The 14,885-nt window shown below is 36.3% G+C and overlaps 1 protein-coding gene across 7 annotated transcripts; it reads left to right on the forward strand.

Annotated features, from left to right (window-relative positions):
• Window positions 1-187: 187 nt before the first annotated feature.
• Window positions 188-14,823, forward strand: Dlg5 (Discs large 5). Of its 7 annotated transcripts, none has more exons than XM_070293298.1 (8): window positions 188-1,805; window positions 2,186-2,816; window positions 2,970-4,274; window positions 4,442-5,465; window positions 5,679-5,932; window positions 6,052-6,281; window positions 6,436-6,655; window positions 6,970-8,746. In XM_070293298.1, exons 1-8 carry the CDS (start codon window positions 699-701, stop codon window positions 7,074-7,076), a joined length of 4,878 nt encoding a protein of 1,625 aa, XP_070149399.1. In that variant the 5' UTR covers window positions 188-698; the 3' UTR covers window positions 7,077-8,746. The 7 variants fall into 7 exon arrangements, 5 of the variants coding, with proteins under 5 accessions (XP_070149399.1, XP_070149397.1, XP_070149398.1 ...); XR_011446707.1 differs by adding an exon at window positions 9,496-14,823 and having other exon boundaries at window positions 189-1,805; window positions 2,186-4,274; window positions 6,970-7,358; XR_011446708.1 differs by adding an exon at window positions 8,893-9,433 and having other exon boundaries at window positions 189-1,805; window positions 2,186-4,274; window positions 6,970-7,358.
• The last annotated feature ends 62 nt before the right edge of the window (window positions 14,824-14,885 follow it).

Below are 14,885 nucleotides of genomic sequence, written 5' to 3' on the forward strand. Positions count from 1 at the left end.
AAGCAGTGGTATCAACGCAGAGTACTATTCCTCTCATTCACTATTCTTATGTCGCTTCTATATAGATATTTATAAAGAACCGATATATATTTTTTATGATACATATATGATATATATTTCTTTGTTTGTTTTTATGAATTATTAGAAAACACAATTAATAACGAACTTTATCATATAATTATTTTTCTATTGATTTCTTTTTTTCGTATGAAGAGGAAGGAAGAAGCATTTTCATATTAGATTAGTTTTAATCTTCTTTTGATTTGTTTGAGCACTTAATTCTAAACTTATCTTGATGTCATCGGAGTCGCGCAGAGCGCCAGCCAGTTTGGAAACAGCACGGTCGTGTTCCTTTCGCAATCTGTCACACAGACCTCTTATGTTCTCTCGCTCTAATACTATCTATTACTTTTTCGGTATTATTGAAGCATTTAGTTCTCTCTCTTATTTTATCACGAACGATTACGAAACAAAAGTTTGAAGCAAATTTATAATTCTATAATTATCTTTTTGTAGAAATTTTCAATTTGCGCTTGTCGCAAGTACGAAACTGTAAAATAAAAAGAAATAAACCCTTGCGTAATTACACATATCTATTTTCCGAAATTAGTGAAAGTCTTTTCGTGAGTCATGAAAGAAATTTGAATAAGATTTCGTCAAGAAAAAATCTGAAACTTATTGTATAGTTATTTATATAAATGAACGCAATAACATCGACGCCGATTTCTTTGCAGAAGAAAACGTTGTCTTATCAAATCGAGACGTTAAAGAGAGAGATCGCGTCCGCCTTGCAAGATAGGGACGAAGCTCTGAAATTGTGCAATGAGTTACAACAGAAATTCGGCGAACGCGATTATACTGGCGAAGGTGCCAGCAGAGACTATAAGCATTGTTTGGAATTGAACTCGTTCAGTCGCGAACGCAACAGCGTCAACAAAGATATAGAGAAGGAGACGAATCCGAGAGATTATACGACCCGGGATAAACAGCGCATGGACAATTTGGAGCAGGCTAACTTGGAGTTGGATAAACTCAGAAAAACAGTGGATACGCTACAGGTGGAGCTCGAGGAGGCCATTCAAGAGGCCGAAGTATCGAAAAGAAGGAGGGATTGGGCCTTCAGTGAGCGCGATAAGATAGTGTTAGAGCGAGAGAACATAAGAGGTCTGTGTGACAGATTGCGAAAGGAACGCGACCGTGCTGTTTCCGAACTGGCTGGCGCTCTGCGCGACTCCGATGACATCAAAAAGCAACGAAATGAGGCGTCAAAGGAGTTGAAGGATTTGAAGGAGAAGATCGAATTTAGCGATCATGCGCTGCGAACGAGCCAGTTGGCGCAGATAGATGAGAGTAATGATTGGGAGATGATTCCGATCCATGTGGAACCCGGTAGAATCTGCTTGGATTCGGATCGCGACGATCTCGGATTGATCCTCGTCGGCGGCCGCGATAGTCCGTATTATCCAAACGACACCGGTGTCTATGTCGCACAAGTGGCGCAGGGTAGCGCCTTTGATGGTAAGCTACGGCTAAACGACTGCATCGTGCGAGTGAACAACGTTGACTGCACATCCGTGTCGACGCGTGTAATCCTGGAAACTTTACGTTCATCTATCATGAATCCGGCGACTCTGATCGTGAAGCGGCGCCGAATGACCAGGCGGCCGTTGAGAACTACGCAATTGTCGATCGGCACAGTGCCACACGGTATGACTTTGGAACTTGGAATTTACATCTCCAAGATATCACCCGGCAGTTTGGCCGCCAAAGATGGAAACCTCGCCGTAGGAGATAGAGTATTAAACGTAAGTTACATCGAAGCAATTTATTTTAAATCTATATTTTATGTTAATTTGTGTAAATTAATTGATATATAATCTCACAAGTGTAAGCATGTAAATACTCTTCACTCCTTTTTTATTTCTTAGACTAAAAAAAAATCAAAATATAAATAAAGTTAAAAATTAATTTGAAAAGAGAAAGAAATGGACCCCCCTTTATATATATAGTATGTTATATCCTATATATATATATATATATAGGATATTACATCTAAAATCCAATGTAAAATAGATGATGTCATATTTTAAATATTATACTATTATATATACTATACACGTACACACATATATAATATTTAAAATATGACATCTATTTTACATTGGATTTTAAAATTCATTTTTAGATTAATAGTAAACCGATGGATACTGTTACTACGGCGCACGAAGCAATGGCAATTTTAAATGATGATACCGTGGACGTGTTAACAATCACGACATTGAAGGGTATTTCGATACCGTCTGCCACCAGCTCGGAAACAATGGCGATAGGCGGCAGTTTCGCGGAGAAGCAAAAGATGGTAAACAGCTGCTCGCAAACTGAGCAAGAGAGAATGATGTTAAAAGCTTCGTCGGACGACTACGAAAGGCGATATTTGGCGACGAATTTTGCCGATCGAAATGTCTATAAAGCCGCAAAATCCGTGAGTGGCGAAAAGTCGAGCGGTATCAGCAACGCTTGGGACAATTTCCGGGAGAAGATTGACATAGTACGAGGACGCAAGCATAGTAAGGAGCGCGACGACAACAACAAGAAGAAGGGCCACCGCAATTCTAGTCCAAATACATTCGAGCAAGAGCAGGACGCGATAGCGGAGCTTGATTCGGTGATCGACAGCTATCATAAGAAAGCGAGCAACAGTAACAACAATAATGGCGTACTGAAACGCAGCAAGCGACGCGGCACAGAGAAGATTGAGAAGAACGGCGGTACATGGCCGAAGGCACGTGGTGTGCCCCTCATCCAAAATGGGACCGGTACTATATTGCACCCACGCAAATCGAAAGAACGTTTCCCCCTCAGTGCATTCTTACCGAAATACGATAATTATAATTACAATCGTATCTCCAATCCTATTTCCCTAACCAACTTTTCCAATGTCAATAATCGTCATACCGTTTACAAAGCAGTGGAGACGCCGCTACCAACCTTCACCAAGACCGGACAGCAGCTCTTTAATCAGAAGTCGTCATCATTCACTCCGGCAGTGCAGTTCAAGGACATCCCGCTCGACGGCGGCAGCAAGAAGCCACCGTCGACGGAATTCGAGAGCAGCGCGTCGGAGACTGGACGATTTGGTTCCGCGTTGGCGCCGTCCGAGACTAGCATCGACTTCTCGATCAAGTCCGGCGGCGTCGGCCGCGATCTCGACTCGTACTTTGCGAACAAACGACCGCAGAAGTATACGACCGGCGGCGGCAGCAGTAACGACACGCAAGTGACAACGGACATGTTGCAGCACAATCGCGCGCACTCGCAACTTTATTCATCGGGTATTGGCGGCTCGTCTACGTCTGCCGCGTCGACCACCAGCGGCCCGGCGTCGCGCCAACAAATGGCACCCGGTAACTTTCCATTTCCCCCGTATCATCCGTACGCCACATCGTCGCACTCCCATCCGCATTCTACGCAGCACCAGAATCACTCCTTACCCTTGCGGTATCCATCGCCGCCGTCGCTGCCATCCGCGCAGTCCGGCGAATCGATAGGTCTGCCTGACGCACGTACCTACTGTTTCGAGCCCCCGTACAGTCCCGGACCGGGTTCGCAGACCACAGTGACTCCGGTGACCACCTTCGGCCATCTGCACACTCCCTCTGTAGATCTGCACTATCACAAGTCGCGCGCACTGACGCTCGGTATACCCTGCGACACCCCCACCTACGGACATGGATACGAAGGCGGTACTTTGCCGGGTCGAAAGGAAGACCAGCGCATCCGAATACCATCTAATACCAGCGTCACATCCAAGAGCAGCGTCGGCAAATTGTCCACCGGTAGCATAGAGAGAACGTCGGAGCGAGGTAGTCCGATGCCAACATTTCATATAGAAGTGTTGAGCCCGGGCACTAGCAGCACTAGTGGGACCGAAAGTAGCAGTGGTACTGTAAGAGGAAACAATCAGCATAAACGTGCCAGTATGCCAAATTACTCTTACTCGCGGTCATGTCCGGCGCCCGGCGAACTGCGCAGAGTGCACATAGACAAGTCCGTGGAACCGTTGGGCATTCAGATCTCATGTCTGGATAGTGGCGGTGTATTTGTCTCCACCGTGTATGAGCACAGCCTGGCAGCACAAGTCGGCCTGCAGATTGGCGATCAGTTGCTAGAGGTATGCGGCATCAACATGCGAAGCGCAACCTATCAGCTGGCCGCCAACGTTCTACGTCAATGCGGTAACTCGATTACAATGCTGGTGCAGTATAGTCCGGACAGTGAGTATTGTCTTTTATGCACCAAAGCGAATAATATAATCTTCGTTGAAAGGCGCACTTTAGAATTTCTAGCATGTTTTATGTTAACGGCATGATTTGCGCGCACTTTCTCAATTCCTCTTTTCGCCAATACATCCCGATAATACAAAAACATTCGAATTTTTCAGGATATTTTTCTTCTTTGGCTTTCACGTTATTCGGATTACGTGTCTCATATAAACAGCATTTTTCTTTGCAAGAATACACCGAATTAGAGGCGGGTTCGTCCTCGAGTTCGTCGGAAGCCGCCGACGGAGCCGCGGCCGGAAGTCGCAGCGGTTCACCGACACCGTGTAACAGTCCGGAAGCGCCGCGAAAAAGCGTGATAGAAACGTTGGAGCCTGAAATACCGGAACGCGACACTACTACTATTACCATCACCACCACTGCCGCCGCCGCCACAGCCACTGCCGTCACTACCGCTGCACCCATTATGAGTACGCTACGCGTTGAGCGGGACATGCGACCATCCGCCTCATTGGATGTGAGGAGTACGCAAGAACGACAGCGTGAGATGCGACCGTCCGCGTCGCTGGACATCAACATTCGCAAGCCGGAATTACGCAGTGCCGCCACATTAGATCGTTTGAGTCGCGCGCAGTTGCAAAGGCAAACCGCGATGAGAAGTCCCACGCAGGAGGAGTTGAACCGGAAACCACCACCGCCGAGCGGCGAACCTAGATATCTATTGATCGAAACCAGGAAATGCTCGAATCTAGGTATATCGTTAGTGGGCGGAAATGGCGTCGGTATCTTCGTGCATTCTGTTCAACCAGGTTGTCTTGCCGAGGAAGGCGGCCTATTTACCGGTGATAGAATCCTGGAGTACAACGGTGTGGATCTGAGACAAGCGACCGCTGAGCAAGCCGCCCTCGAGTTGGCTCGACCGGCAGATAAGGTGACGCTAGTCGCGCAATACATGCCCGAGCGGTATAACGAAGTGAAGGACAAACCGGGCGATAGTTTCTACGTGAAAGCGTTGTTCGACCGAACCGGTGAGGTGGGCGACAGCCTGCAACTGCGTTTCAACAAGGACGATATTCTGTATGTGGATAATACTATGTTTAACGGCACGCCGGGCCATTGGCGTGCTTGGATAGTCGATCAGACTGGCCGTAGACAAACTTGCGGAATAATCCCCAGCAAATTTAAGTAAGTTTCACTTTTTTCAATCAATATTATGTACAACATTTAAAAAGCAAAAATATATGATGGAATATATGATGGATAACAATTTATTTTAATCGATAAATTGAGAGATGTATGTATATATAATTTATTATTATTATTATTACTATTATTATTGTTATTATTATTATTATTATTATTATTATTATTATTATTATTATTATTATTATTATTCAGAGTTGAAGAAGAGTTGCTCTTACGACGCTCTCTGGGCGATTTAGAACAGGATGCTGGTAAACGTAGCAATACAAGTGCGAGGAGAAGCTTTTTCCGACGCAAGAAACAGCAACCGCGTTCGTCCAGCAGTAGAGACAGTACCAAGGAACTGTCTTCGCATCTCACCGGAGTCAACTTGGGATGGTATAGCGATAGCGGGACGTTGAACGAAGATACTCTTCCAGCTAGTTATCAGCGCGTTGAGAGGCTCGATTGTACGTACTATTAACTTACAACCATAATTCTTAATTACGACAATAATTTCACGATATTATTTGTGCAGTATATCGTTTAGAAGACACATGTTATAATAATGATTTATTATTAATGACAGATCCCACTTTGAGACCTGTTCTCATAATCGGTCCACTAAGCGAATGCGTAGTAACAAAACTTCTGCAGGATTATCCGGGACAGTTTACTAGATGTCTAGCAGAAGCAATGCATTGTTCGCAATCGACTTTGGAGCAAGGCTTGCGCGATTCGCTCTACATAGATTACAGGAAAAAAGGCAGCTACTTTGAATGCACGACTGTACAAGCCGTTAAAGATATATGCGAGAAGGTAAAATATACAAATGTGTATGTGTGTATAATTATTGAATAGATGATAATATTTTTTACTTTGTAGTATATAATTGATATAATTGATAGCAATAATAAAAAAGCAATTGATAATTATTTAATAATATACAAATCTATATTTATATTTGTTGTAGAATACACACTGTATTTTGGATGTGTCGATGGCTTCCATCGAGAGGCTTCACAGACATCAAATTTATCCTATCGTTTTGTTGATAAAATTCAAGGATAGAACGCAAATTAAAGAGGTAAAAGATTCCAGATATCCGAGCGATAAAATCAGTACAAAAGCCGCGAAGGAGATGTTTGAGCAAGCGCTCAAGATAGAAGCAGAATATAAGCACTACATCTCTGGTAAGCATATTATGTTTCTAATTTTATTTTTATTCATAAGAGAAATCTATGCAGTTTATATATATCTTGCTATTATTTCAATAGCATGTAGTTTAATAAATATGTTTTATATTCGATTGTTCGCAATATTCTCTTTTTTCAATTTTGATCTCGAATATATACTATCAATTTATTGAAGCATAATTTACGAAAATGAAATGTTAATATTATGATATGGTTTAATAGAAATTTTATAAAGCAAATAAAGATTATGTTTATTACGAAATGTATCAACATGTATATTGTAGATGTTTACTGAATTAATAATATTTCAGCCGTGATTCCGGCGGGTGTGAGCGTGGCGTATATATGCACGCAGGTGAAAGCCTCAGTAGATGAGGAGCAAAGCAAAGCGCTGTGGGTTCCTAGAGGGGGTCCCTGACACAAAAGGGGGGGTCCCCACAAACCGCAGTGGAAGTCAATCTAAATTCCACCAGAGGGCCCTTACGTCGTGCACATATGCAAGAAGATTTGCTACGCAAAATCAATTATATTATTTATGGTCTCTTGATTTTTCGGAGGAGGATGCGACGCAGTCAAGAAATCCTCCGCTTAACGAAGAACTTTTAATTGTGCTAATCGCTCAATTGGTTGTGATGAGAGTTTCTACAATCCATTTTGCTTTAGCGCATTTAGTTCGTTAAATTATCGCAGTATGAAACAGGTACGTAGGCATATATTTCAATTTCTGTCGCATTTCTTTAAGTTGCTACTCCAAACACTAAATTATCATGTTGTGATTTAGTTATGTGGATTTGTTTTGCTTTATCCGCATCGCTTATCAATATATATATATATATATAGTTCATCCGTATATGTGTGATTATCAGATCTATACTTAAAGTGTATAAATTCATACTGAAAGAGATTATTTTTCCTTTACGTTCTTTCGGAATTAATTTTCTTGAGAAAATAACCAGTGAAACATTATGTAATTGGTGCTTTTTTTTTTTTAAATACTCGCTTGTTACTCGTTAGATAAATATACTACGCAATTTATGTTCAATAACCAGTTTGCTTTTCGATCTTTGATCGCGTATAATCAAGCAATGCAACAGAAAATGCAGCTAATGATTCATGAAACCAATAATTCATACGAGACCATAAGTGGATCGATATAAAAACACTCGTTGTATTATGGCCCGTTAGGAAATTGGTGGATTAATATTGACGAAACGTTTGTCGTTTAGAAAATAATTTATACAGCCGTTTCTCGATGGCTATTATATATTATTAATTAACCCCTCAAATCAAAACTAATGAAAAAAAAAAGAGAGAGAGAACAAAATTGATGAAAAATTGATTATCTTATGTAAATCGCTAAAAGCATATATGTATATATATATATACATGTATGTATATATGTGTATCTTTTAGTAATTTACATAAATATAGTATTTTTTCTTTTACATATACAATTACTTATTTGTAATTGATAATCTATGCAAGTTTATAACATCAATTTTTAGTTCTCTCATGGTTTAAGCTTTGTATATTGCTTTACATTATTTTTTTAACTATGTAACAATTTAGAGAAAGACACTTTGCCGCGTGTAAAATGTTTATTAGATGAGTGTTTGAGGGGTTAAGAAAAATATTAAATTAAGGAATTGATAAGAGAGTAAAATGTCAACGTGGAAAGATGGAATTGACGCACGCTCAATAATCTATTCTTGTTCACTGAACTGTAAATATCGATTTGTAATATCTGTAATAGCCAAACGCGAAGTCGGTGAAAGTGAAAAACTAACATTTATTACATTTAATAACGAGTAATTCTCTTAACAATACGTACGATTACTTTCATACATCTTGAGATTGGAATTTTCGCGAATTTACACTACACTATTCTTAAACGAGCTTATATATAAACGTTTCGTACGGTGCGGTTATACGAGTTCGATTTACAATACAATATTGTATTCTTAAAGAAAAGAAAAAAGTTATTGAGAAATCCGCGAAAGTTAATACATATATCTTTGTACGATTCTTACATAATATTATTTGTAAATACGATTTTTCTACAAACAAGAGAGAAAGATATATATATATATATATATATATATATATATATATATATATATATATATATATATGATTTAGAAAATATTTTTAAATCAATATAATTTACAATCATTTAGTAAGTATGAGTTAACCGTATCTGTACCTGAACTGTTATTTTTTTCATAATTTGATAGATATGTCCGATTAGTTTGAGGATAGTAATTTGGGCGTAATTTTTTTACGAGACAAATAAGAATACATATATGAGGAAGTGTATCCGTAAAATCTATATACGATATACGAAAGGGATGAAATATTTTCTTCTTTGTTTGAAACTTTTTCGATATTACGAGAAATCAGCTTCTCTCATTGCGAATCATCTTCTATCATGCAATTAGAAGCAGTTCAGTACTTGTGATAATACGATATAACAATCATCTACGTGAACGAGGATTTAGAGATTTATATCTGTCACGGATCGTATAATGAAAAGTAAGAACAAAGAAATGCTGAGAAACGCGGAAAGCGAACTTGTTGGTTTTACGCGAAACATTTTATTTTCCAACGAGACAATATCTAGACATAAGTTAGAAGCGAGACCAAAAACTAATGGGATACTAACGCTAACTCGTAAGGATTGTGATTAAATTTACTGGTACTGCATTATAATAGCGTGTGTGGCGCATTTAATACAGAGAAGCAATATATATATATATGTGTGTATATATATATATATATATATATATATATATATATATATATATATATATATATATACTTTATATTGATATTTTCAGGGAGAGTATTTGCCCTGTGCAATCAATGTTTTTCTTCAAATGTTTCGCGCACGTGTAGGACGCGCTTGTGTATTTAAATGTGTACAGGGACCAGGACATTGGTTGATGTCTTTTCGATGAAAAGTAAAAAAAGAAATCATACTTTATCGCGAATACAGAAACTTTCAGAGATGATAAACGTAAAAATTTATATACCAACGAACGATTTTTAAGGAGAAATTTTTTGGGGCGAAGGAGCATGTTTTTTTTTTATGAGTTTGAGAGTAAAATATATGACATATATATCATACGTAAAACTGTCTCTTTTAAACTGGGAATTGGATTGCTCTCTCTTTGTGAATAATGTTTGTCGTATGGTGAAAACAAAATTTCAGTATATAAACATCGAGGAATAATCGGAAACACTCATGATGCGGATCAAAGACAGAGAACGAGGAGAACGAAAAAAAAAAAGAAACTTAGCGCTATTATGATTACTCTCTCAATCACACAGCACTGTGATACAGATAGCATATTACTTCTTCGATGACATATCAACTTAACAATCCTTTTACATATATACATATACATTATACATATACGTGATATATATAAAACACACATATTTTGGGCAATACTTATATATACAGATATATATGTTATACACAAATGTGTATACCAATGCACTTTCAATATTTTTCATCTTAAGCACGTGGTTTTTCAATGCAAAAAATTAACTAAATATATGCGAATATATAACAGAGATATCCACATCGTATCAGTGATTTTGAGGACAGGTCAAATCCAGCATGAATATGTCATATTAAGCTGCAATGGCTCGAAATTGATCGGTTGTGACTAGCTTAATCGAATTAAGAGCCAATACAGCAATTATTCAATAATCCTTCGCAATAAGAATTGCAAAAGCTGTTCCATGAATATTATCTCATAGAGTTTGATTTATTTCTTGCCCTCGTCCACGCTGAGAGCAACAATCGTGAAGCCGCGTTATTATTCTTAATGTGACTTCGCACATGTCACGACTGATCTTCATTAATATTCTACGACTTGCCACCTGCCTCGATCGCACTGCAATCGTCCGATATACGATAAATAATAATCAGTGCTGTCTATCGCCATTGTTTCTATAGCGTCACTATCTCCTCGCCGTACTGTCTATCTGTCCTATCAGTTTATATCGATTTTATATTTATACATATTACCGTGAACAACGGGCAAAATGATATACGTAACTTTCTTTTTTCTCTGTCTTCGTATCTTGAAATGCATGGAGAACATATCACGAAAAAAGAATTGTTCAAATGTCTTAATGATGTTATCAAAAATCTTAATATGTAAAGGTACTATTGATTAGCGATCAAAAAAATATGATATCTGAATTATTAATTTCTATTTTGTAATAATGTGATATCTATTATACATTTTCCACATTAATGAACATACATCGTTGTAATTAATATTTTTATTAAATATCGCGTGTACATAGATATACATATATATATGCATATATACGTATTGTTCGCTTCATCAGGGTGTCTACTTCTAGGAAAAACATGGAGAACCTTGAATTTTCAGGAATTTCTTTTCTACCTAAAAAAATGAGAGAATTTTTATGGAATTTTATTTAACAAATCTTTAAAATTTCTCTTTATCTGCAATTTTGAATAAAAATACCTGGAAGATCAGGAAATCTTCAGAAATTTTTTTTACAAGCTTTGAATACACACCCTATATATATATATATACATATGTACACTCTTACTAAATTATATTAATCATTAGAAAAATGATGCGTTTTTATTTATATTATTATTGCTGCAATCAAAAAAGCAAAGCATTATTTCTCGATTGGAATTTTTTAAAATTAGTAAGGAGAGAAACTTAAGAAACATTGCTGTTTTTATACGAAAAGGGTATATTATTTTGCCAGTTGCTACGGATTCTTACACTAAGTGAAAATACTTGTTCGTAGTTTGAAGTGTGATATTAATGCATAATCCGAAGGTTGACATATATTTAGTATGCTCGTAATTTTTGCGTGAAACTGTTCTTTGTTTACAGTAAGTTCCGGATAAGTTTGGCAGTATGAGGGGAAATTTCAGAGAAACAATTATTTATCCGGTAACTCCCTTATCACGAATGGAACTACTCAATTTGCCCATCATGATATGATATTAATATGGGTGAAAATACGTAGAAGAAATATACGGGAAATACTAGGAATGATTAGAGAATACCAAAGTTATCCGAGGCGAACTTATCCGGAGATTACGCTGTACATGAGACGGTTTTCACGACTATAATATTAACTCAATTATTAAGCGGATATGCAGGGTGCATTCACTTCTCACGTGTCGACATAAAAGATAGCTGTCCTTGGATCAGAAATAAATCGCGAGATATTACTTGCGTAATGGAAAGAGAAGGATATATATGGTATTGCAATTATATCTAGATATATCATTACTTTTGCAGGCGAAAGTAACGAGAGATGAGACAAAAATTATTAAAGATAGGAATATTCATGCGCGAGAAGCACAATATATAACTGGAAAGATTTGTGAGCAAACTTAGGATTTTTTTCGATAATTTTTAGATATCTATTGTGTTGTTTGAGAATTTTTTCGCTGACATTTTCTAAGATACAACCATCTTCTGAAACAGCACAAATGTTCGATAAGACTCTTGGATTTTTATATTAGTCACAGTTATATCCCAGTAATTCAGAATCCCAGTGTGCTGATATATTTCTGTCATCATCCCTTTTTTTATAAGCTGAAGAAAGCCAAGAAATTAACTTTTCTTTATGTATATCCGTTTTAATCGTAAATATCGTCGCAAATTATAGAGGAGAAAGAAGTATGGTCGATTAACTTTGGAGTGTACTTTTTGCAAAAATATTCCACTCCGATTAACTTGGTACGATGGGGGAAAGCTACGGGGTTCGTGCTACGTAAAGTATCATCACGTTATTGATAATTAATAACAGTGATCGGTAATCCGAGAGACGATTATAACAATAAGAGTGAAACATCGCTGCCGTGCAGAATCTCGATAACGAGATATCACTTTTTTGCCGACCTTGTTATTAAATAGATGAAGAAATGTAATAAAATTTTGAACAACTGCTCACACATATCGTCGAAATTACGACGAGTTCATCGTTCCTGCTAATGTTTATAAATTATTATCCAATGTTCTCGACGCGTGTTTCACAGATAGCATAGTTGATAGCAACGTATATATCTACAGTTATGAGATTTTATATTAAAAATAATCGACTTATATATGCGAGTTACTAGAATTCGACATTATTATAACAATGATATAAAAAAGTTTCGCTTTCTTATGATAAATGTCAAATTAAAAAAAAAAATATTGCGCATTTTTCTGAAAGCGAACACATAAATTATATAATAACGAGATATAAACGATAATGATAAAGTATGGAGCATTTATATAATTTGTTTATATATGCAAAAATATTAAAGAGTTTTTGCTTCATAATAAAATAAGTGATCTATCTATTTTTCTTATTATAAACCGTATTCACAAAAAAAAAAAAAATGCAAATTATAAATTTTTATGTTAATGCATGCAAAAAATTTTAATTATTTATAGTTTTGGTAAATTAATATCATATATGTGTGCAATATAATTAACAAATATTTTTGCATTTGTATTGATAAGTTTTCAAAAAGAGTATCTCATTATCCAATTAATGAATTAATATTTCCAATTAATATTTTTAAGGTTGAGGGTATATTCAAATTAATGTATACTTTATTGGGAAAGATTAAATTAGTAAAGATATATACATACTATACGTCATGTCAATATATACATAAAGTAGTAACAAATAACATAAAATATTCTTATATGGATCTCAAATGGAGCGATGACACATGAGCCGATATTTAAAACTTACATATATATAAAAATATTTGACGTTACGTATAGTGTGTAATAATTTCTTAAAAAAAAAAAACGTTTTATCGCGCGTCTCTCTTTGGCACTTTGAAGAGAAATCTAAATAAAGCGATTATTCAGTTTGCGATCAATCAACAAATGATTTTTATATCTGCGAAAGTGATGTATGTAACATAATTTCAAGAAACTTTTCATTATTAATTTTATTGGCTGGATAAGAGTAAAGACGTCAAATAATAGGCAGCTCGATAATACGTAAGCAATTTATAAAACTCGTCAAAAAAAGTGCAATGATCGATATGCGTTACACGACTACGAACACACAGTACGAACAGAGATTTGTGATTGTGCCAAGAAATAGAGATATTTTTTATACAAATTGGTTATATAGTCTTCCGCAGAGTGTGACGTTGCAACTCTTGGTGGAATGCGAAATTAGTGTATAGACAATCTGACTATAAAAGTAAACTGTTTCGTGCTGATGCATACAGCGAAGAAGAAATTGGACGTACTTGAGATATCGAACGGGATATTTTGTCCCAATTAAATATTATACGTCGAAAATGAAACATCTTTCTCTCATTAGAATTATAGAATCGCGTCTTCCCCTCTTTGATTTCTCTCTTCTGCCATATTTCTAATAAAAATTTAAAAAAAGAACGAAAATTTTTCATACAATATAACAATGATTTTATTTTATAAATTTTATTGTCTTATATTGTTACTCACATTTTACGTTCTATTATTTCCTTAAATTATTATTATTATTATTTTTTTTAAAGAGAGTCGGATGAGCAACTTTCGGCATAAATTCAAAAGTAAAAGGCTTAAATGGCTCCCTTTTATTATGCATAATTAATATGATATTCTCTGTTAAATTCTAACACGAAAAGAGCATTGACGAGTGAGATGTACTTTTCGAAGACGTTTTATTTTCTTCTTCCTGCAATAGTTTTGATACCAAATGTTTTAGCTGGTATTTATATAAATATACATACATCTCTTACTATTATATGATGCGTTATTACACGATTACACATACATAAAAACGCGTATATTCTATGCGTAAATATTACAGAATGTTGCGTATTGATCGAATACGAAATATCCTGTATATGTACTATATATAATATGTACATATATACATATATTACGACGGGATACGAATAATATGACGTTTGTAATACCATGTAATGAATGTGTATGACAAGATATATATAATATAATCGGTATTATTGTATTCACCGCGCCACCCGCTAATGCCCGAAACAGAAAAAAGTATTAACGTTTTCAAGATCATTAATGTTTGTGAACCTTCTTCTTTGTAAGACACATAACGTTGTCGTAAGAGATATGTAAAAGAAGTAAGAAAAAAATAAAGTCAGATATATATATATATAACGAAACGAGCATACTCTATTTTATTTTATTTCGGGTTAATTCACGCACCAGTGTGCGCA

Source organism: Polyergus mexicanus, unplaced genomic scaffold, assembly GCF_030449975.1.
Source record: "Polyergus mexicanus isolate NDT 795.1 unplaced genomic scaffold, iyPolMexi1.0 SCAF_3, whole genome shotgun sequence".
Taxonomy (NCBI): domain Eukaryota; kingdom Metazoa; phylum Arthropoda; class Insecta; order Hymenoptera; family Formicidae; genus Polyergus; species Polyergus mexicanus.

Coding starts and splice junctions, on each gene's coding strand:
- Dlg5 (XM_070293296.1), top strand. CDS start 699: ATGAACGCAATAACATCGACGCCGATTTCTTTGCAGAAGAAAACGTTG. Junction 4,275..4,441: donor GGTGCAGTATAGTCCGGACA/GTGAGTATTGTC, acceptor CGAATTTTTCAG/GATATTTTTCTTCTTTGGCT. Junction 5,466..5,678: donor ATAATCCCCAGCAAATTTAA/GTAAGTTTCACT, acceptor ATTATTATTCAG/AGTTGAAGAAGAGTTGCTCT.